Source organism: Tasmannia lanceolata, unplaced genomic scaffold (assembly GCF_043159265.1).
Source record: "Tasmannia lanceolata isolate RefF3 unplaced genomic scaffold, GAP_Taslan_0.1 ptg000015l, whole genome shotgun sequence".
Taxonomy (NCBI): Eukaryota; Viridiplantae; Streptophyta; class Magnoliopsida; order Canellales; family Winteraceae; genus Tasmannia; species Tasmannia lanceolata.
In genome coordinates, this window is record NW_027518692.1 from 12,516,706 (window position 1) to 12,544,104 (window position 27,399).

The following is a 27,399-nucleotide window of genomic DNA, read 5'->3' on the forward strand; positions in this document are numbered from 1 at the left end:
AATCCGTTAGAATCTTAATTACTTTTTGAGTTCGTGTCACAATCCGTCCGTAATGGTTACGATCTGTTCGAATCTTACTTTCTAAGTTTGGATCACAATCCATACAGTTGGAGGTAAAAATCGACTTTCACGGTATCGAACCTCAAACCCCTTCTCCACTATTCAACTGGATCAATACAACCCCTGTAGCAACACTCCGTAGCGAACATTGATTGGACCTCCTTGATATTTCTCCCTTGACCGGTACCGAGCTACCGGGGAAATCAAATACAATCGCGGGGATCTCGCCCCCAAGCGACTAATCCGGACGGCCTTTATACGTAAGGCGCGGCTTTTGAATTCAAAGCATCCCGCGTAAATCACCATCCATGATCTCCGCCCGGAATCGCAGGAAATCATATCTCCATAATCTCATTCTCAATCCATCACGCACCACGTGGGCTAAATTAAAGGCCTAATTGATATCTCCATGATCACGAATCTCCTCCCCTATAAAAAGGGGTCTATACACTCAAGCAAAGATATATTCAATTCTCCCTCTCTCTTTTTTGGTCTGGTAACTTGATTGAACTCTCTCCCATTCCCCGTCCATTGTCTGTGATTGCCCATCCCTGACTTGAGTGTCGAACTGGCCGTCCGGAGCCACAACTCCGGGTCCACTGACGCTTTTTCTATGAGCGCAGGATTATAGGTTCTGCGAAGCTAGTTCGTGCAATCAGATTTTTGGCGTCATTGTAGGATCTTCAAATCTTACAAAAGTGCCCCTTGTGAACATAAATGAACAAAAATATGCAAGGTATTTTTGTACATGGGTGCCCAACATTCGCATCTAGGGCAGGCACTCCATCAGATTTTTTCGCTACACGAGGGTCACAATCCGAAATAAATTCGAAAGTTACGCACCCTCAATTCACAACAAGGACACTCCATCAGATTTTGTGGCTACAAGTTGGTCATAATCCATAGGAAAATTTGCCAATGGGGACACCAAAATACCAGATTGAATGGGGGACACTTCTGAAAAATTATAAAGGAAGGTCGAAAATGAAATTTGCAGGAGAACCTAACCAAAATGCCCCTAGGGGTTTATCAAGTCTAAAAAAGGGTTATCGAGTAGAACTTGATATCCCCGGGCGAGATTTGACAACCCCACCTAGGTTAGAGTTGTTAAGCATATAGACTTGATAACCCCTGTTTAGACTTGATAACCCCTCGTGAGACTAACTTGATATCCCCGGGCGAGATTTGAAAAAACCCTGTTTAGGTTAGAGCTGTTAAATCATGTTTAGATCTGTTAACCAGTTGATAACCTATTTTTAGACTTGATAACCCCTAGGGGCATTTTGGTTAGGTTCTCCCGCAAATTCTGCTTTCGACCCTCCTTTATAATTTTTCAGAAGAGTGTCCTCCATTGGCAATTCTCGTATTTTGGTGTCACTCATTGGCAATTTTTCCTAATCCAAAATAAATTTGGACCCTAGGATTCAGCTGTTGTGCCCAAACTCTTTCCATTAACACTCAGATCTAGGACCATCTTTGCCCATTAAGATGGTCCATCCACACCCTATTAATAACCACTTTTTCTTAATGAAAAACACCCTCTTTCTGTTTTATAAATGATAAAAGAAGAGCCTTCACTTTAGACATCCTCATGATAAACACATAGTTATTTTGGTACAGATGGCAGAGTTTCTTCTGATAATGCTAAGGGTATTTTCGTCATTTAGACCCAGAGATTGTTCCACGGATATATATATGTCTCAGCTGAAACAGAGGTTTGGTGGCAGAGACCCAATAAGGGGAGAGAGACAGAGATAGAGGTGAATTATCCTTTGTGATCTTCTCTTCAATTCCATGGCCGTTGTATTAGCTTTCCACAACCTTCTACTCTTTCTCTCTGCCATTTCTGCCCTTGGATTGGCCCCAGCTTCCTCTCTCTGTGCTCCTGATTCCTTCCTCTTCCTCAACGCCCTTCAATCTCAATGCCCCATCTCCATCACACCTTATGTGTCTTCCGAGGTAACATTTCTCTCTTTCTTTTGGGTTCTTCTTCTGAATTTCTTGTTATTGGATTTGGGTTTCGTTGGAAATCATGTTGGATTTGAGAATTCGGAATGTTATGATGGTGGGTCGGTTTTCTTTTTGCCTGTTGATGAGTTAAAATAGCCTCGTATTGAATAAGGACAAATGATTTTTACCCTTTTTTTTTTTTTTTTTTTGAATTTTATGACTGATTTGATTTACCCGGTGAAGCATTTTGATATTTGGTTTTCTTTGTTCGGTAGGTTTGATAGGGGAGGGGTTATCAGAAACAAATTTAGTCCCTTTGGAATCTATGTTTTTAAAGGGTTTTGCTAACGACTCGTCAAGCATCATTTAATTGCTCTTGGGAACATGAATTTACACATACTTTGAGGGGAGAAATAATTTTGTCCACATGTTTTGAGATTCCCCCCCCCCCCCCCCCCCCCCCCCCCCCCGCCCTCAAAGTATGCGTAAATTCATGTTCCTAAGAGCAATTAAATGATGCTTAATGAGTTCCCTATCAAAACCCGTTTTTAAATTAGGGTTTTAATTTTCTTGCATTGAAATTCATGCTATGATGTCTGCCAAAACATAGTTGTTATGGGTTGCCTTTTACAAGGATTAATTTTGTTGGTATGGATACTATTACTATACATTCCGTACATTTCTTGTCTTTCAATCATGTTATTTTAGGGGCCGTTTGGATTCACGGATTTTAGAATCTTGGATTTCCTCCAAATCATAGTTGGGAGACGAGAGAAGAAGGTAACCAGCCGTCGTTTTCTGATTTCTCGCCCTTCTTTCCGTCAGCAAGAGAGCAGAAGATCATCCCATGTTTCTAGGTTTTAGAAATCTCAGGATGTGGGAGATTTTTCTAAAACCTGGATTTCTTACTTAAGATCCAAGATTCTAAAGAGAAATGAAGCAGTCGGTCTCCTTCTCTCGTCTCCCAACTACGATTTTGAGGAAATCCAAGATTCTAAAATCTGCGTATCCAAACGGCCCCTTATAGTTTGGGGATTTTTGATGTTGCGAAATGACTAGATGAAAATGGCTATCGTTTTGTTGATGTCTGGTAGGCTTTTGTTTCATTGCTCACCGTTGAATGTCAATTCTCAACGAGAAGTCAAAACTCAAAAGGTGTTGGACTTGTAAAGTCTCTGTATCTTGCCCTAGAAGATTTGAATTAGACTTTTTGGAGTTGAAGCATGTTTTAAGATGTCCTTTTGAATCCATGGGATTTGTGGAAATTTGGATCTATGGCCGGTAGGCTTTCGTTTCATTGGCAACCGTTGAATGTAAATTCTCACCGACGAGTCAAAAGCTACTGGATTTGTAGAAATCTCTTAAACTTGCCCTAGAAGATTTGAATTAGAGTTTTTTGAGTTGAAGCATGTTTTAAGATGTCCTTTTGAATCCATGTGATTTGTGGAAATTTGGATCTCTTGGTTTACCAGCGTATTGGGCTCGGTTTGCGCAGCTTCCTGAACATATTGTTTTTGGGTCTTTTATTTTATTTTCTCATATGAGGATGTTATGTGACTAAATGGGTCCCACTTGGCATGAAATAAATCAGTTTAGATGTTTGTCATATTTGGATTTGTTCTCTAGTTATTTAGTATAGGGAGGAGTCTTAGAGATAAGGGTTATCTAGATTAGGGGTTTTCTATAAATAATATGTACGTAGCTTTTCTTAAATCAATGAAGAAACTTGTTCCATAAAGTTTTTATTTGTGCACAAGGAAGATTGACCCTTCCCTCGAAGTGGGTCGAGAAGCTGATGTTCCCTCTGAGAAGATATTGCATGAACCAATTTTGGTCCGTAACAATTGGTATCAGAGCAGCTCCATCCTATGGCCATTGGTAGTAGCAAATCAGAGGAACAATGGATTATTGGGAGGAAATAGTAAGAGAGATCAAAAGGCATCTAGCTTCATTTAGTGCTACTTATGATCGAATGGCATCGACATTCAACCTAAAGCCAAGGAAACTGCCATGTCTGAAGAAGCTGAGCGAATATTTTAATTTGTGCAGCAGCAATGTCGAAAAGGCTTCCATGAAGAAAAAAGGAAGAAACAGAAGAAGGAAAGAAAAGAGGAGAGAGAAATCAGAAAGAAGAAAGAGATAAAAAGCCACAAAAGAAAGACGCCGATGCCATTAAAAAAAAAGACGCCGATGATTATCAGTGTCGTCGATTCCAATATTGTTGTCGTCGAAAATTCTATCGTTTTGCTCCAATGGGTCAATGTCATTGAAAAGATCCTCACCCACAACCATCCGTGTGCCAACGTCCCAATCATTCCAAGAAAAAAAAGGATCTTTGATGAACGGTACGATGAGATCATTTTGAAAATAGAGTTTCCTCAACTCTTGATGACGACATACGAAACGGAAACTAATCGCAAGATGGAGAGAAGAAGCAAGGAGGAGAGAAGGAAAAAGATAAAGTGATGAATGAAGACTTTCAGAAAGTGCGCAAGATCTCATTTTTCACCAATCGGCCATCACTTAATCTCCAACCTTGAGGAGAAGGTTGATTTCAAGACGGGTAGAATGTTACGTGACTAAATGGGTCCCACTTGGGGTGAAATAAATCTGTTTAGATATTTGTTATATTTGGATTTGCTCTCTTTTTATTTAGTATAGGGAGGAGTCATGGAGATTAGGTTTATCTACATTACAGGTTTTCTATAAATAATATGTACGTAGCCTTTCTTAAATCAATGAAGAAACATGTTCCAAAAAGTGTTTATTTGTGCACAAGGAGGAGGAGAGTGACTCTTCCCTTGAAGTAGGTCGAGTGGCTGATCTTCCCTCTAAGAAGATCAATCATGTGATCTTCCCTCTAAGAAGATCAATCATGTTGCAAACCGGTTTGGGTTCGCAACATAGGAGTCATAAGATGTTTGTGTTTCTTCTTCATAGGTCTTCATAGGCAAAATATGGGTTTCAGTTGACCTTCAAAAATTGCATCATGGAGCCCATGTGTTATGTCATTTGATGAGAAATAAAAAGGAATAATGAAAATTCGAGTGGCTGATGCTGAAGTAGCTACTATCAAAGTAACAGAAAGAAAAACAACGACTAGACTGGGAGAGTCGGAGTCGAAAAGAGGATTCCCCACTTATTTCCCTCATTCAAAACTGTGCGCGATACTTTCATCTCTTACTGTTCCTAAGTGATAAAAGAAAGAAGATGTTCGTGTTAGTAAATAATTTAACCTGCTGTAAAAATTGTTTTTTTCTTGTTTTTATATCCCCTTTCCTTTGTTCCTTTTCACTCTTTCACGATTCTATGTTCCTGTTATGAATGCATAGCAATAAATGATCCTGCTGTATAAATTGTTTTTTTTATTTGAGGAATGCTAGACTGAAGGGAGCCCTTGCGAAAAGCAAGTGAAAGGGCTCCCCCATTGGCTGGACGTCACCATCTGGTCCTCTTTTTATTTTTAACCCTCTTTCCTCTTTTCTTTTATACTCTTTCACGATTTTCTAGTTTTTAGTTTATTCAAACTAGAAAGGATAACTCACCTTTCCTTGGAGGCTTTGTTCAGGGTTTCTAGAACTGTATTACCCCCGTGCCCTGTGATTTTTCATCTGTTCTTGAAGCCCCCATCATTTGCCAATGTGATGAAATTGTTATGCCCATTGCCTTAGACTTGAATAGGTTCCTTTGTTCACTGTTTTCGAGGCCCAAAGTAAGGTTGTTTGAATTCCACTGAGACTCTTCGGCAAATTTTCAACATTTAATTTGCTGCCTCATTAAGAAGTTGTGACCAAATAGGCCTGACTTCAAATTTCTGTTTAAGTGGAATAGAAGGGTTTTGAAGAAATAGGTTCATTTTAGTTCCAAATCCAAAGTAGACATATTTTCTTTTCATTTTCTCTTCAGAGGATTATGCTAGTGTTCTTGACACTAATAGTACTTGGATGGTTGGAAGGACTTCATTCTCTCTGAATATGGTGAAAAGATCTCTAGGGTAGGTTTGGAAACCTTGTGTTACTATGACTTCGGGTATTGGGGCTTTTTATTTAGTACTGGACATGGCTTGCTTTTCATAAACTTTCTTCTACATTCAGTAAGGTGTTGGGTTTGCTTACACTGTTTCATACCTTTGGAAATTAGTCCATGCTAAGATGCGGAATGAGATGACGACAACACCCCATCCCCCCACCACCACACCCCACCGCCGCCACCACGACCACCACCACACACACACACACACCTTTATTAGAAAAGAAGAGTACAAAGATGGAAGAAGAAGAAAAAGAGAAGAGTTGGTGAAGGCTATTATACGTAATTTAAGGAATTCATGTTAGTGTTTTCCGCTTCTTATTTCTCTCATAGTTAGTAATTTTTTCACTCCAATACCTTTCATCACAACCAAACGTTGGGAGTTCATGGAATCCTCAACATATGCACCGATGTTTTCTCTCTAATACCTTTCAAAGGAATTTATGTTTGATCCAACTTTTTAGTGGTAATTAATGGGAGTCCAAGGGTCTTTTTGGAGCTCTAGAGGATTGCGACAGGGAGATCCCCTATCTCCTTTCCTCTTCCTGATCGTAGGGGAAGCCCTTGGCCAATTGCTGGCCAAAGCTGAATGCACGGGTTTGATCGAGGAGTTGGGCATTAAGGAGGTGAGGTCTATTACTCATCTCCAAGTTGCAGATGATACTCTCATATTTTGCGAAGGCATTCGAGATCAAGTTCTTTGCATGTCATCCATTGCTGATTTTCGTCCTTCATCTAGAGCTATGTATTTGAGTGGTTTGGTATCAAATGGGTGCTTCTCAACCATGGTTTTAAATTTTGGTTTTGGTACCAATTTCGATCTCGGCTGAAATCCAAAATTTCGGCCGAAACCCGAAATTTCGGTCCGAAATCAGGTAATCATTAAAAATTATTATTTAATTATGTATGAAATTTTGGAATATTTCTATGTATATATGTTTTAAAATCGATTAAAACTTGGTATTTTGGATTTCACTAAATTTCGGTTTCGGTCTCAACCGAAATCTGAAAGGCCGAAATTCAAAACCATGTTCTCAACTCAATTATAGATTTGATATTGATCCGTCATATCATAGGGCATAAGTTCCATGGGCGGTCTTGTGAGGAATTTGGTCGGAGTGAAAGCCTCGGATTTTTGACGATAGAGCTACTCTTCCTAGATGGTTAGCATGGAAAATCAAGTTCTCAATTATGTCGTGGGCTCTTCAACATGATGCTTTTTGAGGCTATTTGATTTGAATGGCAGATAACATTTTAAGACACTGGGGATCGATATTAGTAAATTTCGTCCCTAAATCTAAAGTGATAGCTAAATAGGGAATCCTCTTCTGGAGAACATGATCAAACTCAACTTTAATGGTTGCTCTCATGGCAGCCCTAGCAAGGCTAGCATTGGAGGTTTCTTAAGGGACTTCAAGGGTACCATTATTGCTGTGCAGATGACTTGTATTCTGGCAATGTTACAACACCCTGATGGATTTATGTGCACGACACACATTAGGGTTACGAGTAGGGAGGTTTTCTTGGCTAAGAAGAAGAGTTTGTAACCCTAAACTGATATTGTCACGCCCCCGAACCAAAGGCATGACAGTCGCCGCGTACCTACAGAATAAAACCTCACAGGCACGCAAGGCGTTCTTATAAAACATTCATATAACATCAAGGGTACATTCAAAATTTACTTGGGCAGTATTCAGAGCAACTAAAACTTCTAAAGCTTTTTATACAAATAACCACAAAAATTCTTATTTACAGACCTCAAAACCCCTTATACATATTAGTTTATCTACAAAAACATACTCACATCCCCAAAATGACAAAAAATTCACAATTATCCTAGTCCAGAAAATCCCATAAGTACAGGGTGGATCCTTTGCCGCGACCAGCCTTGGAGCCTAAATTTTTTTTTTTTATAAACCACAGTGAGCGCGAAAGTCAACAAGTAATATAGCTCAACTAAAGCTAAGTCTGGGCTTGCAGAAAACAAATGCAGAATAGAAAATCATATTTTCCGAAATTCAGAATTTACTAGGTACATACAGAGTTTGAAATACAAAATCAAAATCACTACTTGTACGTATCAGAAAATGTATTGTAACAAAACAATGCTCATGTACTAGGAGACGGTAACAGAACTGCTTTTGCAGTAGATTTCAGATACAAGTCGAGATACAAGTCGACAGGGTCAATTGTTTAGTCTCTTTTGACGTAAGAGGGGCCAAGTACCATCCCATTGGTGGGAGCACAGATACACCAACCATCATGAGGCAGACACGATAGGCATTACCAAAATGCTGATCTCATGAATTTTCTAGATATACCCAGAGTTTCAAAATCTTATGCTAAATCATATTTTTCAAAGAACAATTTTATTTGCAAAATCTTTTAAAAAATTTCCATGCGAAGGCCGCTAAACTTAGGCTAAATACTTACATTATAAGTACTCCCAAACCTCTACGAACAACTACTTAGTTACCTGCATAAAGAATTACATACAAATTAAAATATAACCTAAAATAATTATAATAAGTTAGAACACACTAAGAAGGGTTCAATTTTATAACCCAAAGCCTAAATCAGAGATTCCGTAGAAGTATAATTTTTCTCCCCAAAAACCCTCGAAGGTTACGATTCCTAACCGCCCGATGGAATTGCCCAAGGCCGCACTCGCTGGAAAGCTCGCGAAGTGACGATTCCAACAGGTACTATCCACCAGAAATCTGTCGAAAAAGATTCGGCTGCAAAAATAGGTAAAAATCTCAATTTATAAAGCCCTAGGAAAATAAGAAATCTTATTCTAGATGATAATCAAAGATTTCAACCCAAGTCTTACCTCCAACGCCAAAAATCCGGTGTCCGCTCACCCTTTTCCTACGAAAGTTTCCTCTTCCGTTTTTCTTTCTCCGAAAATCGAATTCTATGTGGCTCTCTCTACATTTCTGTAGAAGAAACGTGAAATGATTTATTAAAACTTATCTCATGAAAATGACAGAAATCTCTGAGAAGATATGAGGAGGATGAGTCTTGAAGTGTACCATCATGGGTTTGGAGCCCAGTTATCTAATTCGCAAGTTTGACCCACATTATTAGAACGGATTAAGGAGGCTCAATTGAATGAACCTCATTTGCAGAAAATTAGGGAGGAAGTGGAATTTGGCCTTGTGACAGAATTTCACATACATGATGGTTCTCTGATTTTGTACCATTATGGCTCTGGAGCCCAGTTACCTAATTTGCAAGTTCGACCCACATTATTAGAACAGATTAAAGAGGCTCAATTGAATGAACCTCAATTGCAGAAAATTAGAGAGGAAGTGGAATCTGGCCTTGTGATAGAATTTCACATACATGATGATGGTTCTCTGAGATTAAGAAACAGGGTTTGTGTTCCTTGTGAAGCAGGATTGAAAAGAGAAATTTTAAAAGAAGCTCATTGCACAGGATATACAGTACATCCAGGAGGTACGAAGACGTACAAAGATTTGAAAAATACCTTCTTGTGGAATAATATGAAAGAGAAATTGCCCATTTTGTATCTCGATGTTTGACTTGTCAGCAGGTCAAGGCAGAACATCGGAGACTAGCAGGTAAGTTGCCGCGTCTTCCCATTCCCGAATGGAAATGGGAAAGAATCACCGTGGACTTTGTATCCGGATTACCTCTAACACCTAGTGGCAATGATTCTGTGTGGGTAATTGTGGATAGACTGAAAGTCAGCCCATTTTCTGGCTATTAAGACTGGTATGGCGCTTGACGATTTAGCCAAGTTGTACATTAAGGAGGTTGTTAATTGCATGGGACACCAGTATCCACTGTGTCGGACAGGGACACTCGGTTTATATCTCAATTTTAGGGTAGCTTACACCAAGCTATGGGCGCTTCACTTGACTTTAGCACTGCATTCCATCCACAAACAGACGGGCAGTCGGAAAGGACAATTCAAATTTTGGAAGATATGCTTCGAGCGTGTGTTATCGGCTTTAAGGGTGCTTGGGATCGTCACCTACCCTTGGTTGAGTTTGTGTACAATAATAGTTACCAAGCCAGTATCCAGATGGCTCCATTTGAAGCCTTGTATGGGAGGAAATGTAGATCCCCCATATGTTGGAATGATGTGGGAAAAAGAAAACTCGTTGGTCCTGATTTAGTACAGGTAACGGCTGAGACGGTTCAGTTAATTAAAGAGTGCCTCCGTGTAGGCCAGAGTAGGCAGAAAAGCTATGCGGATGTAAGGAGACATGAATTAGTGTTTCAGCCTAGTGATAAAGTATTTCTTCGGCTGTCTTCAATAAGAAGAGTCATGCGATTTGGGATTCGTGGTAAACTCAATCCTCGGTATGTGGGCCCTTATGAGATTCTAGAGAAAGTAGGAAAGGTGGCGTACAAACTTGCATTACCGCTCTCTCTACTCTCCATAATGTTTTTCATGTCTCCATCCTAAAAAAATATATTCCTGATCCGAGCCATGTGATAGAGATAAAAGAGATACCGCTTAAAGAAGACTTGTCATATGAGTAGTTACCACTTCGCATAGTAGATAGAAAGGACCAAATATTGCGTTGCCGCACCATTCCATATGTTAAGATGCAGTGGCAGAACCATTCTGAGAGAGAAGCAACTTGGGAGTTGGAGTACGAGACAAGAAATATCCTTATCTTTTTTATGATTCAGGTATAATAATTGTTTTACCATAAATTTTGAGGACAAAATTTCGTTAAGGGAGAAGAATGAAATACCCCAAATACCCCTCCTATAAATTTCTAAATAGTTATGGGAGGAAGGTTATTTCTGTCATTTTCATGATATAAGTTTTAATAGATCAGAAACTCTCGTTTCTTCTATAGAAACGCAGAAAGAGCCACATAGATTTCGTTTTTCGGAGAAAGAAAAAGGGAAGATGAAAATTTAGCCGGAAAAGAGTGCGCGGACACCGGATTTTTGGCGTTCAAGGTAAGATTTGGGTTGAAATCTTTAATTATCATCTAGAATAAGATTTCTTGTTTTCTAGGGCTTTTATAAATTGAGATTTTTGCCTATTTTTGCCGCCGAATCTTTTTCGACTGATTTCTAGTGGATTAGTTGAACCCGTTGGAATTGTCTCCTCACGAGCTTTCCAACTAGTTCAGCATTGGGCAATTCCATCTGGTGGTTAGGAAATCATAACATTCGAAGGTTTTTGGGGAGAAAAATTATACTTCTAGGCTCTTTTCACTTGTTTTCCCGCTGCAACAAAGCAAAAGAAAGGAAAGGAATCTGACGTGGCAAAATGGAAAGGAAAGGAAAAGAAACTGTGATTTTCCCTCGCTTTCTCGCTGTTCACTTGCCCAGAAAGCGAGGGAAAATATGTAAAATTGGATTTTCAAAATGCTCGATTTTTTCAGAAAAAAAATGTACTCGAACCAGTGAGGGACCCCATTTTTGCCGAAGGAGGCAGCAGCTCAAACCCCATTTCTGCCATTGAGAAGAAGGCACCCATTCTTGAAATGGAACCAACCCATTTCTTCCCAACACCTCAAACCCCATTTTTGCCATTGCCGAAGGAGGCAGCAACTCAAACCACATTTCTGGAAAAATCTGTGTTGAAAAACACTATATTTTTTTCATGAAAAAATGGGTTTCCAAAAAACAGAAGAGAGAGAGAGAGAGAGAGAGAGAGAGAGAGAGAGAGAGGGAGAGGGAGAAGCAGATCCCCCATTTTTGCAGGAAAAAAAACGAAAAAATGTGATGGTAGAGAAGGAGAAATATTCCAAATAGACAGAGCGGGGGAGTACCTGCTGACGGAAACCGCTATCGAGGGAGAGGGGACGTTGCCGGAGAGAAGTCTGGCCGGAGAAGAGGCGATCGCCGGAGAGGTTGGCCGGAGAAGACGAATGTGGGTTTAGGGTTTCTTTTTTCCAAAAACGAGTTTCACTCGAGTGAGGTGAGCCCCGACGAATTTTCTCGCGTGGGAAAGGAAAATGATTTTCTTGCTGTTTTGGCAAGAAAGTGAATCTCGTATTTGGCGAGAAAGTGGATTTTCCACGTCAGTATAATTAAGAGCCGCCTAATATTTGAAGTTTTCCCGAGAAAAGAAGAGAACAGCAGGAAAACCCAATTCTTGGGAAAAAAATGGGTACTTTCCTTTCTATGCCTTTCTCGAGAAGACAAGTGAACATTGCCCTAGGGAATCTCTGATTTAGGCTTTGGATTGTAAAACTGAACCTTTCATAGTGTGTTATAGCCAAGGTTTAAAATTTCAGTTTCGGTAACCGTTTCGAACCCCACAAAAAACCGAAATTTCGGATTTCGCCGAAATTTTGTAACACTTTTTTAAAAAAATAAATAATGTCATTAAACCGAATTCCAAATTTCGGTCTGAAATTTGGTAAATGGCGAAAAATTGAATTTCGGAAATTTTCGGTTTCGGTCCCCATCGGTATCCGAAATTTCGGTCCGAAATTTTAAACCATGGTTATAGCTTGTTATCATTATTTTAGGTTATATTTTAATTTGTATGTAATTCTTTATGCATGTAACTGAGTAGTTGTTCGTAGAGGTTTGGGAGTACTTATACTGTAAGTATTTAGCCTAACTTTTGCAGCCTTCGCATGGAAATTTTTGAAAAGATTTGGCAAAGAAAATTATTCTTTGAAAAATATGATTTAGGATAAGATTTTGAAACAATGGGCATATCTAGAAAATTCATGAGGTTAGCATTTTGGTAATGCCCCTCGTGTCTGGCTTATGATGGTTGGTGTGTCTGTGCTCCCGCCAATAGGATGGTATGTTGTCCCTCTTATGTCAAAGGAAGCTAAACAATTGACCATGTCGACTTAGATCTGATATCTCCTACAAAAGCAGTTCTGTTACCGCCTCCTAGTACATGAGCAGTGTTTTGTTACTGTACATTTTCTGATACGTACGAGTAGTGATTCTGATTTTGTATTTCAAACTCTGTATGTACCCAGTAAATTCTAAATTTCGAAAAATATGATTTTCTATTCTGCATTTGTTTTCTGCATGCTCAGACTTAGCTTTAGTTGAGCTATATTACTTGCTGGCTTTCGAGCTCACTGTGGTTTATAAAAAAAATTTTAGAGTCCGAGGCTGGTCGTGGCGAAGGATCCACCCTGTACTTGCGGGATTTTCTGGACTAGGATAATTGTGAACCTTTTGTCATTTTGGTATGTGAGTATGTTTTTGTAGATAAACTAATGTGTATAAGGGGTTTTGAGGTCTGTAAATAAGAATTTTCGTGGTTGTTTGAATAAAAAGCTTTAGAAGTTTTAGTTGCTGTGAACAGTGCCCAAGTAAATTTTGAATGTATCCTTGATGTTATATGAATATTTTATAAGAAAGCCTTGCTTGCGTGCGAGGTTTTATTTTGCAGGTATGCGGCGCCTGTCGTGCCTTTGGTTTGGGGGCGTGACAGAAATAGTGAAACTCTTCTCCCGCAGATGTAGGCACATTGGCGTACCACACAAATCTTATGTTCTTGCTTATGTAATTGTGTTTCTTTCAAGGGAAAAATACACTTAGACCCCCTGTGGTTTTTGACACATTCAACTTAACCTCTAATGTTTAAAAAGTTACAAATAGACCCCCTGTGGTTTCAATTTGTGTAAGGTAGACCCCCTCAGTTGACGGTTCGTCCACAGATTGAAGGGTTAGGATGATCCTATGGAGCTGATTTTTTGGGCACACCCTATCTATGTCAGGGCCCATCAAATGAACGCTTTGGATCATCCAAACAATGTGGGCCCACTGTGTTTTTGGTAGTGTTTGGATTTGGGCCCACAATAGCAAAAACACAGTGGGCCCACATTGTTTGGATGATCCTAATCGTTCATTTGATGGGCCCTGACATAGATAGGGTGTGCCTAAAAAATCAGCTCCATAGGATCATCCTATTAAAAACCACAGGGGGTCTAAGTGTATTTTTCCCTTCTTTCAATCCTTCCTTGATGTTTTGTTACACATCGTGTTTGATCCTAATTGGAGAAGGTATTTCTTGGTTTCCTACAACTATCTGTTCCTTCGTTCGCTTGATCAGACGAGGCAGAGGTGTGTGCTCTTGATTTGTGCCTTAGAATTTTCTTCAATCAAATTGAGGGTATAGTTGAGGTTGAATGCGACTCTTCCAAACACTTTGTCTTGGGCTATGTGTAAAGCAGATGGTCCATGGAGGTAGGCAAATACATTGACAAGATTAGGAAGGTGTGTAAAATAGTTTGTTTTTTATCCTTTGCTCATATTCCTAGAAGTGCTAATGAGTTGGCTGAATGTCTCACCAAATGGGAGCTGTTAGAGATACCTTGTATGTGGGTTGTCCTTACCTCCAGGAGTGCACTTGTAATCAGGCCTTTTTAAGGTAGTTCAAGGTGGTGTCCAAACTCAGAGCGAACTTCGGAAAAAGCTATAAGGTAGGTTGCAATGTAGATTCTAATTCACTCAAGAGCTTGGTAGAGTGTTGGGATGTTCAATTGCCTTCTGTTGGGCTTGGGTATTCTGTCAAGATCCCCATGAAATCCAATTATCGAAAGAACGGAGAAATAACTAGATTCTTTTTAGAAAGAGTGGGAGAAATAACTAGATGAATGGAAGAAATCCTTATGATTTGGCAAGAAGGTTAGAAAAAAACTTCAGAGGACTTTCTTTGGGAAAGAAAAAATTAATGCATTTGGTAAATTGGGAGTTGGCGTGCCTTCTTAAAAGGGAGGGGGGGATTAGTGATTTGGTGAGTAAAAATAAAATGGTTGTGGCGTTCTGGTGAAAAGTGTTGTAGAGGAAATATATCAAAAGCGATGGGTGGTATGTTGGTAGATTAGGTAGAGGTCAAGGGTTGGGGGCGTGGAATTTCATTTTTCCTTTATGCGAAAGTTTTAACCAAGGGACTAGGTTTAGGGCGGAGGATGGGAAGAGGGTAGGGCTTTGGAATGATATTTGTTTAGATGTGGTTCTTTATCCCAAGCTTTTTCAAGCCTCTATTGTATTGTTAGAGATAAAATGCCATTGGCTGTGTGTGTTACAAAAGGGGGCAGGATCGAGAAGTTTGGGGAAGTATTTTATAAGAATCTCAAGGAGCTTGAAATTGAATGTTATTAACCTCCTGTGCATTTTGGAAGATTGCTTTGTTTCTTAGATACAAACAGATCGTCGGGTTTGGGCTCCTAATTAGAGGGGCTCTTTTTCAGTCAAATCATTCTTTAGATTCCTTGACTACCTTCTTGCAACCTCATTCCCTTGGCACAAAGTGTGGAGGTCCTCGGTTCCTTCAAGAATTCAGGCCATTTGTTGGACAGTCGTGTTAAACAAACTCAACATGTTCGATTTTTTTTTTTTTTTGAATGGTGACTCAACACGTTCGATATACTCAAACAATGCAACTTCCAATTGGTGCACATGTGCATTTTATGTTTGAAGGAGGAAGAATCGATTGATCATCTTTTTCTTCATTGCAGAGAATCATCCTTCATTTGAACATAGGTTTTTTGGTGATTTTGCATTCAATGGATGGCTTCAAACTCTTTCTAGACTTGGAAGGAAATGAACATGCAGGCTTTTGAAATGGCCACTATTCCCGCCTTGGTTGGTGTGGAAAATGCAATTTAACATGGCTAGTTGGGCACTGTTGCACAGGGCTTTCTAGGGGATATTCAGTGGACAGCATTCTTGAAACTGGAAGACGATCATGAAGAGCAGAGTCCCTAGGATGAAGGTGGTAACTAGATGGAAGTTTGCTCCCTCTAATGTTTTGAAGCCTAACGGCGATGGTTCCCCTCTTGGGAATCCCAAGTCCCCCCAGAAAAGCTGGCATTGGAGGTGTCGTTAGGGACAGTATGGGCCTCATTATTATTATTTTTTTAGTCTCGATTGGCTTGATGGATTCACCTGAGGCAGATGTCCGTGCTCTCCACTTCAGAATTTTCCTAAACTAGATGTAAGTAAATCTTGATGTGGAAGGTGATTGGTCAAATGTGATTTCTTGGGCCATTGGTGATAGTGAAGATCCGTGAAGGTTAACCAATTTCATATATGATATTATAGATATGTATAGGATAGGAACAAAACTTTTGTTCATATTCCCAGGAGTGCTAATGAACTGGCAGATCGGCCCGCCATATCGGGCACTACTAGATTTTCCTTGTATTCAGTGCAGTCATTGCTCTTTGATGTGCATTTGTAATTGTGAAACTACCAGTTACTCCAAGAGCTTAAGCTATTGGAGAAGGTGTTATTTAATCTTTTATACTTTAACACTCCACCTCACGTGTGGCCCCTCTTTCTTTGGGTTGGCCTACACGTGACACATGTGGCCCCACTTTTGGGTTTGGCCATTGCATGTGGATTTTGCTATCAAGGAGGTTTGAACTCAAGCATTTGCTCTGATACCATGTGAAACTACCAATTACTCCAAAAGCTTAAGCTATTGGAAAGCGTTATTTAATCTTTTATACTTTAACAGTAATCTTTCTCCTTTTTATTATAAGTTCCGTTATCTTTGTCCAAAAAAAAAAAAAAAATGTAAATCCTCCCTCAATCAAGTTGCGTATTTTATTTTGAATGATAAAGAGGAAATTGTTAAAAAAAAGGAGACTCTGCATACTCACAGACTGGGTCTATCACTAGCGAGTTGAATACATTTTCACCAAAAAAGAGTCTGCAATCATCATCGGTCTCTAGTTAGCAAGCTATCTAGGTTTCAAGGAAAGATATTAGCTAGAGGGGTGTTGCTAGATTATAAATTAATATTCAGGGTTAGTTTTTTATTTTGTAACATCTGTGTACTCCACTATATATAGGTCATTCAACCATTGTCGAGACTCTAGTTAATGGAACCGTTCGAAGGGACTTCATCTCTATCTGTGTGTGTGTGTGTGTGAGAGAGAGATTGAATGGATTCTGATCATAAGACTCATAACTTGCTACAAGGTTAAATGGATCCTGGTCATAACTGGCTACAAGGTTTTCTTTTTTGAGCATGAATAAGACAATTTTATTTAAAAACAAATTACTGCAGTTGGAAAAGATGGCCCTTAAAAAACAGAACAAGAACAGGAAAACGTTCATGTCACAAAGATGACACGGGACAAAGAGCTATGGTAATGGAAGCTCATTCCCCTCTACGAAAATTATTCTCTTTACTCCATAATGATCAGGAGTATTCACCATCTCATTTTCTTTTGGGGGAATACTATTGAGATTCCACCTTTGATTCTGCCGACTGAAGACTCCTTTTCCTTTACAATGATAGAAGACTATCCTTAGCCCCCTATCTCTTAAAGGGGCTGGGAGATGCCCTCTTGAAACAATCATGATTTATATAGGTCCCCCCCCATACACACACACACACAAATATAGGGCTTCTCTCTGTCCTTCCTTTCATCCTGGAAGGGAGGGATAAACATTGATATATGACCCCTCGCCTAAGGACAGACCCTAATAGGAGGGATATCGGTAGCCAACCACAGAAGAGGGGCAGTAATGATAGATAGCCCAGCCCTCTTCAATACTCTTCTGCAGATAACAGGTCTCCCCACTTTTTCTATGAGTCTCCTCCTCCCTAAAGACAATATAGTAGTTCACCCCCTATCATGTAAGGCCTATCCTATAAGCCCTATATTAGTCAGGGGATCAGATGAGAGAGAGGAGGTGCCTATACTATATTCAGCAGGCCTTACGTGATAGGGGGTGAAAGGGGAACAAGAATCTGACACTATAGATTGATATCCCTCATTAGGTCCTCTTCGACTATTCCTTCCTTTCCAATCCGTCTTACAGCAATCCTTACAAGCAAGAGAGATTTTAATGTCTACAATTAGGCTCCAAACCGTAACTGTATGGTCAGCAAATATTCTCATGTTTCTCTTTGGTCAAAGAATCCACCGAACGACAAGGGATCTTTCTACGTAAAATCTGAATCCACCAAACCCCACAAGGGATCATTCTCCATAAAATTGCGAAAGAGCCCAAATGGCGAAAAGATCATTAATCTTAGCCAGTGACACCCCATATATGCCGGAACACTTTAGGATTGCTACACATACATGAAACCACAATGGAAGAAAAGATGATCGGTTCCTCTCCAACCTTACACATGAAACCCATTACCAATTCATTTCAAGTTAACCTGTTACACACACGCCATGTTTTTCGTGGACTTCATTATCAAACACTATGTTTTTGTGTAGAACTTTGCTTCAGGTATCGGGATTAGGGGTGGCAACGGGGCGGGTCGGGGCCGGATGTTGGGGTCCCCTTCCCCTTCCCCTCTGCGGGGAATTTTCCCCCTCCCCTTCCCCTCTGCGGGGATGGTGGGGAATCCCCCTCCCCTCCCCGCGGGGAATATCTAATCCCCTTCCCCTTCCCCTCCCCGCATCCTTCGGGGACAAAATCCCCGCCCCGCCCCCTCTTTGGAACCCAATCAAACCAGCAAACAGAGCTTCTTTCTTCTACGTCCATTACAGACAATATTGTGATGAATGTTATGATTCTATTCATGTGATCAACAAACAGATGGACAAAATCAGAAATGCATGGATGAGACAACAAACATAAATAACAATAGGACCTCATCTTTTAGCAATTTTCTGCATAAATTATGGAATGATAAATAGGAAATGAGCACCAGGATTACCTTCATTAACAGACAGCCAATGTGCAAAAAGTAACTATTTCAGTAGTCACAATGAACTTTAAAAGTCCATAAGTGGGCGCTCACACACGCAAAATAATGTTCATTAGTTCATTCCGTATAGCATGTTAACCCCCAGATGAGCATGAGAAATGAGAATGGAGAAGAGAACAAAATCAACAAATGACTTATTTCTTTAACTGCAATTCAGTCTAGTGCTGACATGAAACAAATTTCTAGTAGCTAAATTTTTCTTGTTGAAAATTAAAACCTGCAATCCAACCCTAAAATTTTGTTGGCACTACGATTTTTTGATAATTGCATACACTCAGCGTCTCAGGCTCTCAGCTTGTCTTTATTATTTCAACATCTGTGAAAAGGTTATTATAGTTCCCAAAATGCTCTCAGAAGCTAATTAAAAGGAAAAGACAAGCTAAGTTTATGTTTGGGGGAATCTTGTAGCCGATCCACAGAGTTTCTAGTAGTTTTCCTTAAAAAAAACACTTAAAAATTTACAAAAAAATGGCATTGATTAGCGGGGCGGGGCGGGGACAACTCCATCCCCTTCCCCTTCCCCTCCCCGCACCGGGGAATTTTTATAATCCCCTTCCCCTTCCCCTTTCAAATCGGGGAATCCCCTCCCCAAACGGGGCGGGGCGGGGCGGATCCCCGCTTTTTCGGGTGAAATTGCCAGCCCTAATCGGGATGGTCAGTTTTTTCAAGTTTTCTATGAAAACCTAGTATTAATATTCACTTTTCATGGTGAAACACGCCAGTCAGTTGAGTCATTTTAAGCTCTTTCTCAGCTTCTTGAATATTTGCACTAAAATTTTATCAATCATTTATAATTTATCAAATGCTTTATCTTACTGAAATGAAGTTGTTTGTGTGCCAATGACATTTAACTGTAGTAGTAATTAGTTTGATACTAGCCAATATGAAACTATTTGTGCTAGAACCAATCGACAATCCCTCTCTGGATCACAGTTCTCAGAAGCATTTATACCTTGTCTGACTTGACTGTAGCTTGTGTTCCCCAAAAGGGATTGTTATGACTTGTTCATTGTTGCTGGTTTTAGGGAACAAAAGAAATCTGATATTGTTTCTCTCTTTGAAGGTGGATGGAGAATTTCTTGTCAGAGCTTTGAGGTCTGACCAGACGAATGCATATACCTCTATACTCTTCTATGCTTCCTGGTGCCCATTCTCCCGCAGTGCTCGATCTACCTTTGACGTTCTCAGTTCTATGTTCCCTCAAATCACACACTTGATGGTCGAAGAATCTTCAATCATGCCAGCGTGAGGATTATCAACAATACCCTACCCATTTGTTGCAGATTTAGACCCTTTTTGGATATCTCTAAAAGTTATCTGTATACAATCTTGTGTATAATATTATTTGCATATAAACTCGCAAGCATGGTTTTAAATTTCGGCTGAAATCCGAAATTTCGAAAATTTAAAACCATGCTCATAAGCAAATAATGGGTATAATAATTTGAGGAATGATAGAATAAAGGGCATCCTTGCAAAAACCAGCTTCAAGGGCGTCCCCATTAGTCCTTTTCAACAAAGTGCATTTATGATGGCGCAGGAAAATATGGAAACGGCTTTGACAAACATAAATTTAAAGGAGTCATAAATGCGCTTTGCTGAAATTGACCAATAGGAGCGCCCTTGAAGCTGGTTTTTGCAAGGTCGCTCTTCAATCTATCATTCCTCTAATAATTTTATATCTATCTTTGTTAATGGCTTCTCAAAGTGGCCAGAATACCCATGGCCTCATATACAAATAAGATTAACTCAAATAACTTTATTTGCAAGGACCAATTTTGGTGGTATCCAATGAGCCTCTTAATCATTGATTGACTGTTTATAACAAACTATTCATGTGTTTCCCTTGTCCCAATTTCAGCATATTTTCAAAATATGGAGTCCACAGTTTGCCCACTATAATGATTGCAAACCGGACAGCACGAATTCGCCATTATGGTTCAAAAGATATCAGCTCTCTCATACACTTCTATACGAAAATTACAGGTACCTTTCTTAATGACTTTGACATATCTTGCAACATATAATTTAAGTGGCACATCATCTTTGACTGTTTCCAATACAGGGTTTGATCCAGTTGAATATTTCACTAAGGCGGATCAACCTACCAGTATGGGGAGTGAGAAACCATTTCTTTTATGGAATGATTCTCCAAGGGAAATATTAGCAAGGGAACCCTACCTAGTATTTTCTCTACTATTTCTCTGCTTGAAAGCCATCATCTACTTCGTCCCCAAGATCCTATCTCGCCTTAAATCTGTTTGGGTCTTGTTGTATGCTTGGCACATGAACTTGGCTTTCTTTGGGGAGACGAGTCAGCTATTGGAGCGTGTTCTTCATGTTATCGATATGGAGAGAGCGTGGAGCAAGCTAAGACTGTGCAAGACTAGGAATTTCCAAAATGGGGCCAAGAATGCCCGTGTTTGGGCATCATTGGCCTCCGTCTCTTTGGGTAAGCCACCTTCGACCCGATCGGTGGCCTCATTGGATTCATGATTCAAACATAACCCTTAACTCATGTACTGGAAACAAGAAAAGAAAGAACAGAGAGATATTTCGGGGGATACAGAGCCGTGTTTCTCATGGGTGGGTAATGTTTATTAACCTTTTTTTGTCTTATGTTAGTGAACTTAAGCTGCTTTCTTTTGGGTTTTGGCATATGAGCGTGCATGTAAATTTCAAAACCTTTTTTGTATATTATATCACATGGCATTCAGAACATTTGCGCCAATTTCTTTCTTATACCATTTTTATTTGTAGGTGGAGGTATTACCAGAGATACAGAGATACATATCTGTATCTCAAGTCAGTTTAAGTCAGTTTATTCAAAGCATTCAATTTTATATAGGGAAGATGTGTTTTGTTAGACAGCATGTATGGATGGATGTTTATGGTTGGGTTGCCAAAGGGAAATTTGACAGCGGCCTTAACAAGACACCTGTTTTGCTCCAGCAATGGTTTAGATGCCCCCAACTCAGACTGTTCTTCTGGTGGGTCCCACTGTGGATTGGCCATAATACCCCACCCCACCTTTTGATGTGATCCTAGCCACTAGATCAGTAGACCTTCCCCTTCAGAATGTTGATATGGCTACATTTATTCTTTAACCTCCCATCTGCAGGTCACTTGTCAAATGTGTGAGCAATCCAATGGGGGAGATTTTTCGGCATGGCTATCCTGCGGTGGAGTCCCCAACTGATGTTGCAGGGCCACTGGTCACTGGTGAAAAGTTGTTCCGATTGGTCGGTGACTACTATCAAACGAGCAACGGCTAAAAGGCACAAAAGAGTTAGTGATCTCATAGCTTCAGATTGTATGGTTATGGTTGAATCACCAGCATGGTTTGCAAACTTTGTTTTTTAGCAAATTGCATATTTTAAATAGAACTTGTTGAACTTAAAAGCTTTGAAAAACTTGAGATAGACTTAGTTCAGTACACTACGAAAAAAAAACTTTTAAAAACTGTAACTTAAAAGAGTTCCTCTCTCTTTTGTCTCTCTTGGGCTTTTCTCTTTTGAATCTTGATTGTTTGAACTTCTCGTTTGTAAATTGAACGAAGATTAAGCGAAGTAAAGGTTTTTGGATTACCTTAATGGTGAAATTTCAATCATTTAAGCTTAAACGTGTAGTATTGGATATAGAATATAAATTGTGTGTTGGTTGCACAAATTAATTTATCTGCTGGGATTTTAAAGCTGTATTAATGAAAAACGTTATGTCTGTTAGGGGCTCGTTTGGATACCTCCCATTAGATCTGGCAGCTCATGTAGAGGGAGACAGAGAGGGAAGGGGGTACTTCCTAGGGGAGGGGAGAGGTGAGGTTGAGGAGCAAAAAGGTGAAGGAAACTCCCAGATTTGTGGATTTCCAATTTCTTATATCCACAGCAAACTTCGAAATCTGATTTTTTTCACTGTCAGCTGCTGAATTAGAAATCCAAGAATTTGATCTTATCCAAATTACAGTGCAAAAAGGGCTGCAAATGTGAGAAATCCAAATCAAAATCTTCTCGGCATCCAAACAGGCCCTGAAGTAATTTTAGAATACAAGGCAAACAAGAAATTTTTTAATTACAATCTTCCTCTCCAAACAGTAATAGTGTATTCGATTTCGCCACTCCATGAGCCATTCATCTCTAAGGTTGAACCAGTAAGTGGAGACAAGTGTCTCGCACGTTATGTGAGGCCCAGAGCATATTTACAGAGGAACACACAACTTTCTAGGGGCTTCCTAAGTTGCCCATATCTTGCCGTCCAAGTTCCCTGGTGCACAAATTAAACATGAAGATTTGACGTAGGGGGGTCAAATAAATCGTATAATGACACAGGGGTCTAGCTATAGCAAAAATGACATAAGGGGGTCAAAACGTGGGTTTCAAAGTTGCTATGGACGAAAATACCCTTCCAATGAAGACACATTTTTGCTTTATACTTTTTAAAAATATTTGTTTTATTTTCAGATTTTCAGGTGACATGACTGCTACTTTTTCCCTCCTCTTCCATTTTTGTCTTTTTTTTACCACTTATCTTCTTCCCCATTAAACCCACTGTAGCACTATTCCTTGCCTACAAACGTCCGGCGAGCACGTCCTCCGTTAAACCCATTTGAAGTTTTGAAAACCCTCTTAGTCTCTTTTCATTTTGTCGTTTTTTTTTAAAACCCTCTTCGTCTACCTCCGTACAAGGTGTGTAAGGCTCCGGCGAGCGCCATTGTCGCCGGCGGTTTCCACGGTTACCCCATTTCAGACTGTATCTGATACCGTAATTAGAATAAGTTTTTTACAATACATTAACCAACCTCATTTGATGTATCTGATACCCCACTGATGTATCTGATACCCCATAAATCCCACGGATGTATCTGATACCCTAAGTGGAATAGGCTTTTTTTCATTAACCCCATTGGACCCTATTTTACATTAACCCCATTTGATATATCTGATACCCCATATAACCTCATTTTACAGTAACCCCATCTAACCCAAGTTGATGTATCCGACACCTCGGTTATTTAGTTGAAAATCCCTGACTTTGAATTTGATGCCCATCTTGTGGAGTTTATGGCCCCTCCATAGGACTTCTTCTACCCCAATTAAAGGCCCATAATACCTTCTTGGAAATTTGACATAAGGGAGACAAATAAAAGGCATGATATCAGAGGGGTCAAGTGTTTGTTGAAAATGACCGAAGGGGGTCAAAATTTGGTTTTGAAAATTTCGGATGACGAGAATGCCCCTCTGGCAGAAACCGAGTGAAATGACGTAGAGAAATAAAAAAAGTTTTTAAGTTTTCCCTCTTCTCTCTTCCCTCTTCTCTCCACTCGTCGGCGATCTCATCTGTTTTTCGTCCTCTCCTCCGGCGATCTCTACGGCAATCACTCCGGCGATCTCGACGGCGATCTCGACCAAGGGGAAGCACGTATCAAACCTCGCATTTGAAGGAAACCCTATCTGGTACGTCGTTTTCTTCCCTTACTTTATTCAATCTCATTTTTATTTACTTAGTAAAAGGAAAACTCGGTTGAGAGAGATGCAAAAGGGGGGGGGGAATCATGCAATATGTTTTTAATTTTTTTCAGTTCATATACATGTCAGTTACTGCATTTCCTCCTACAGAGTAAAATAGTTGTAAATGCTTGTAAATGTTGTTTATTGCTGCTAGGGTTTTATGTTTGACATTAATTTGTGAAATGGAGAAACGTTCTGCTGTTTATTTATTCTAGGGTTTTATTATGTACATTAATTTGTGAAATGGAGAGATGGGATTTCATTTCATATATGCGTATCCACCTACAGAGTAAAATAGAGTTGCATGCTACGGTATTTGTTGATGCTAGGGTTTAATTTTTGACGTTAATTTGTGGAATGGAGAAATGCGATTTCGTTTCATGTACATATGTTAATGCTAGGCTTTTAATTTTACAATTTGTGGAGGGGAAAAATGGGATTTCAAAAACACCTTCTTGAAAACCATGTAGAGCTCCCCTATATTGGCCTTGAAAACCCTCTTTTGGTACTAGTAACCCCACCTAGGTAGCTGGAAACCCTTTTCTGTGAACTTGCGGACCATGTTGGGCAGTTGATGGCCCCTCTATGGCGACTTCTTCTAGGATTTGATGGACCCTCCAAGGGTACTTCTCCTACCCCATTTGAGGGCCCATAATCCATTCTCTAATACCATGCATAGCTCCCCTCTATTGCCCTTGAGAAGCCCCCCTTAGGTACTAATAACCCCTTTTTTGTAGCTGAAAACCCATGACTTTCAACTTGACGACCATCTTCTGGATTTGATGGACCCTCCAAGGGTACTTCTTCTACCCCATTTGAGGGCCCATAATCCCTTCTCTAATACCATGCATAGCTCCCCTCTATTGCCCTTGAGAAGCCCCCCTTAGGTACTAATAACCCCTTTTTTGTAGCTGAAAACCCATGACTTTCAACTTCAGGACTTTCTTCTGGATTTGATGGACCCTCCAAGGGTACTTCTTCTACCCCATTTGAGTGCCCATAATCCCTTCTCTAATACCATGCATAGCTCCCCTCGGTTGCCCTTGAGAAGCCCCACTTAGGTACTAGTAACCCCTTTTTTGTAGCTGAAAACCCATGACTTTGAACTTCAGGACCATCTTCTGGATTTGATGGACCCTCAAAGGGTACTTCTTCTACCCCATTTGAGGGCCCATAATCCCTTCTCTAATACCATCCATAGGTCCCCTCTGTTGCCCTTGAGAAGCCCCCCTTACGTACTAATAACCCCTTCTTTGTAGCTGAAAACCCATGCCTTTGAAGTTGAGCACCATCTTTGGATTTGCTGCACCCTCCAAGGGTACTTCTCCTACCCCATTTGAGGGCCCATAATCCCTTCTCTAATACCATACATAGCTCCCCTCTATTGCCCTTGAGAAGCCCCCCTTACGTACTAATAACCCCTTTTTTGTAGCTGAAAACCCATGACTTTCAACTTCAGGACTTTCTTCTGGATTTGATGGACCCTCCAAGGGTACTTCTTCTACCCCATTTGAGTGCCCATAATTCCTTCTCTAATACCATGCATAGCTCCCCTCGGTTGCCCTTGAGAAGCCCCCCTTAGGTACTAATAACCCCTTCTCTGTAGCTGAAAACCCATGCCTTTCAACTTGAGCACCATCTTTGGATTTGCTGCACCCTCCAAGGGTACTTCTCGTACCCCATTTGAGGGCCCATAATCCCTTCTCTAATACCATCCATAGGTCCCCTCTGTTGCCCTTGAGAAGCCCCCCATAGGTACTAATAACCCCTTCTTTGTAGTTGAAAACCCATGCCTTTGAAGTTGAGCACCATCTTTGGATTTGCTGCACCCTCCAAGGGTACTTCTCCTACCCCATTTGAGGGCCCATAATCCCTTCTTTAATACCATGCATAGCTCCCCTCTATTGCCCTTGAGAAGCCCCCCTTACGTACTAATAACCCCTTTTTGTAGCTGAAAACCCATGACTTTCAACTTCATGACTTTCTTCTGGATTTGATGGACCCTCCAAGGGTACTTCTTCTACCCCATTTGAGTGCCCATAATCCCTTCTCTAATACCATGCATAGCTCCCCTCTGTTGCCCTTGTGAAGCCCCCCTTAGGTACTAATAACCCCTTCTTTGTAGCTGAAAACCCATGCCTTTGAAGTTGAGCACCATCTTTGGATTTGCTGCACCCTCCAAGGGTACTTCTCCTACCCCATTTGAGGGCCCATAATCCCTTCTCTAATACCATCCATAGGTCCCCTCTGTTGCCCTTGAGAAGCCCCCCTTACGTACTAATAACCTGATGGACCCTCCAAGGGTACTTCTCCTACCCCATTTGAGGGCCCATAATCCCTTCTCTAATACCATGCATAGCTCCCATCTATTGCCCTTGAGAAGCCCCCCTTACGTACTAATAACCCCTTTTTTCTAGCTGAAAACCCATGCCTTTGAACTTCAGGATCTTCTTCTGCATTTGATGGACCCTCCAAGGGTACTTCTTCTACCCTATTTGAGGGCCCATAATCCCTTTTCTAATACTATGCATAGCTCCCCTCTATTGCCCTTGAGAAGCCTCCCTTTGGTACTAATAACCCCTTGTTTGTAGCTGAAAACCATGCCTTTGAACTTCAGGACCTTCTTCTGCATTTATGCTAGGTTTCATTTTTTACGTTAATTTTTGGAATGGAGAAATGCGATTTCATTTCATGTACATATCAGTTACCGCATTTCCACCTACGGAGTAAAATAAATGCAAAAGCCTCTCATAAGAGCTATCCACGATAAGTGGACTCCCGGCACTAACACGTTCACGTTAGGGAGTATAAATGTCCCCTTCCTTCCAAGAGATGTGGCATTGGCATTAGGACTGCCACTTAGTGGAGAGCGAATGGACGTGGTGAGGGTTCTGTCATTCGACAGGACAAAACCGCAACCTAAAGTGCCTGGCTGGCCATTTCCAGAGGCCAACGTCAAGGCATCGGTTATTGAGAATGAAATTACAGCATTAGTTAGAGAACGCAATAAAGTTTCGATAGAGAAGACAGTGAAATATGTTCTCCTGCATCTTTTTGCCTCTGTACTTTTCACAAAAAGCGCACATCGAGCTGACGAGCTCTTCTGGCCCTACATCGACGACATAGGAAACATTGGCAACTATAACATCAGCTACAAAAAAGGGGTTATTAGTACCAAAGGGGGGCTTC

General features: G+C 40.4%; 1 protein-coding gene across 2 annotated transcripts; it reads left to right on the forward strand.

The window, feature by feature from the left end:
* Window positions 1-1,705: 1,705 nt before the first annotated feature.
* On the forward strand, window positions 1,706-21,804 carry LOC143846762 (5'-adenylylsulfate reductase-like 7). Of its 2 annotated transcripts, XR_013234843.1 has the most exons (5): window positions 1,706-2,019; window positions 19,770-19,951; window positions 20,568-20,692; window positions 20,772-21,292; window positions 21,467-21,804. XR_013234843.1 is itself a non-coding variant. In XM_077355319.1 (4 exons), the coding sequence occupies exons 1-4, from the start codon at window positions 1,855-1,857 to the stop codon at window positions 21,200-21,202; spliced, it is 903 nt and encodes a 300-aa protein (XP_077211434.1). In that variant the 5' UTR covers window positions 1,707-1,854; the 3' UTR covers window positions 21,203-21,437. The 2 variants fall into 2 exon arrangements, 1 of the variants encoding a protein (XP_077211434.1); XM_077355319.1 differs by lacking the exon at window positions 21,467-21,804 and having other exon boundaries at window positions 1,707-2,019; window positions 20,772-21,437.
* Window positions 21,805-27,399: the final 5,595 nt, after the last annotated feature.

Coding starts and splice junctions, on each gene's coding strand:
- LOC143846762 (XM_077355319.1), top strand. CDS start 1,855: ATGGCCGTTGTATTAGCTTTCCACAACCTTCTACTCTTTCTCTCTGCC. Junction 19,952..20,567: donor GAATCTTCAATCATGCCAGC/GTGAGGATTATC, acceptor TCCCAATTTCAG/CATATTTTCAAAATATGGAG. Junction 20,693..20,771: donor CTTCTATACGAAAATTACAG/GTACCTTTCTTA, acceptor TTTCCAATACAG/GGTTTGATCCAGTTGAATAT.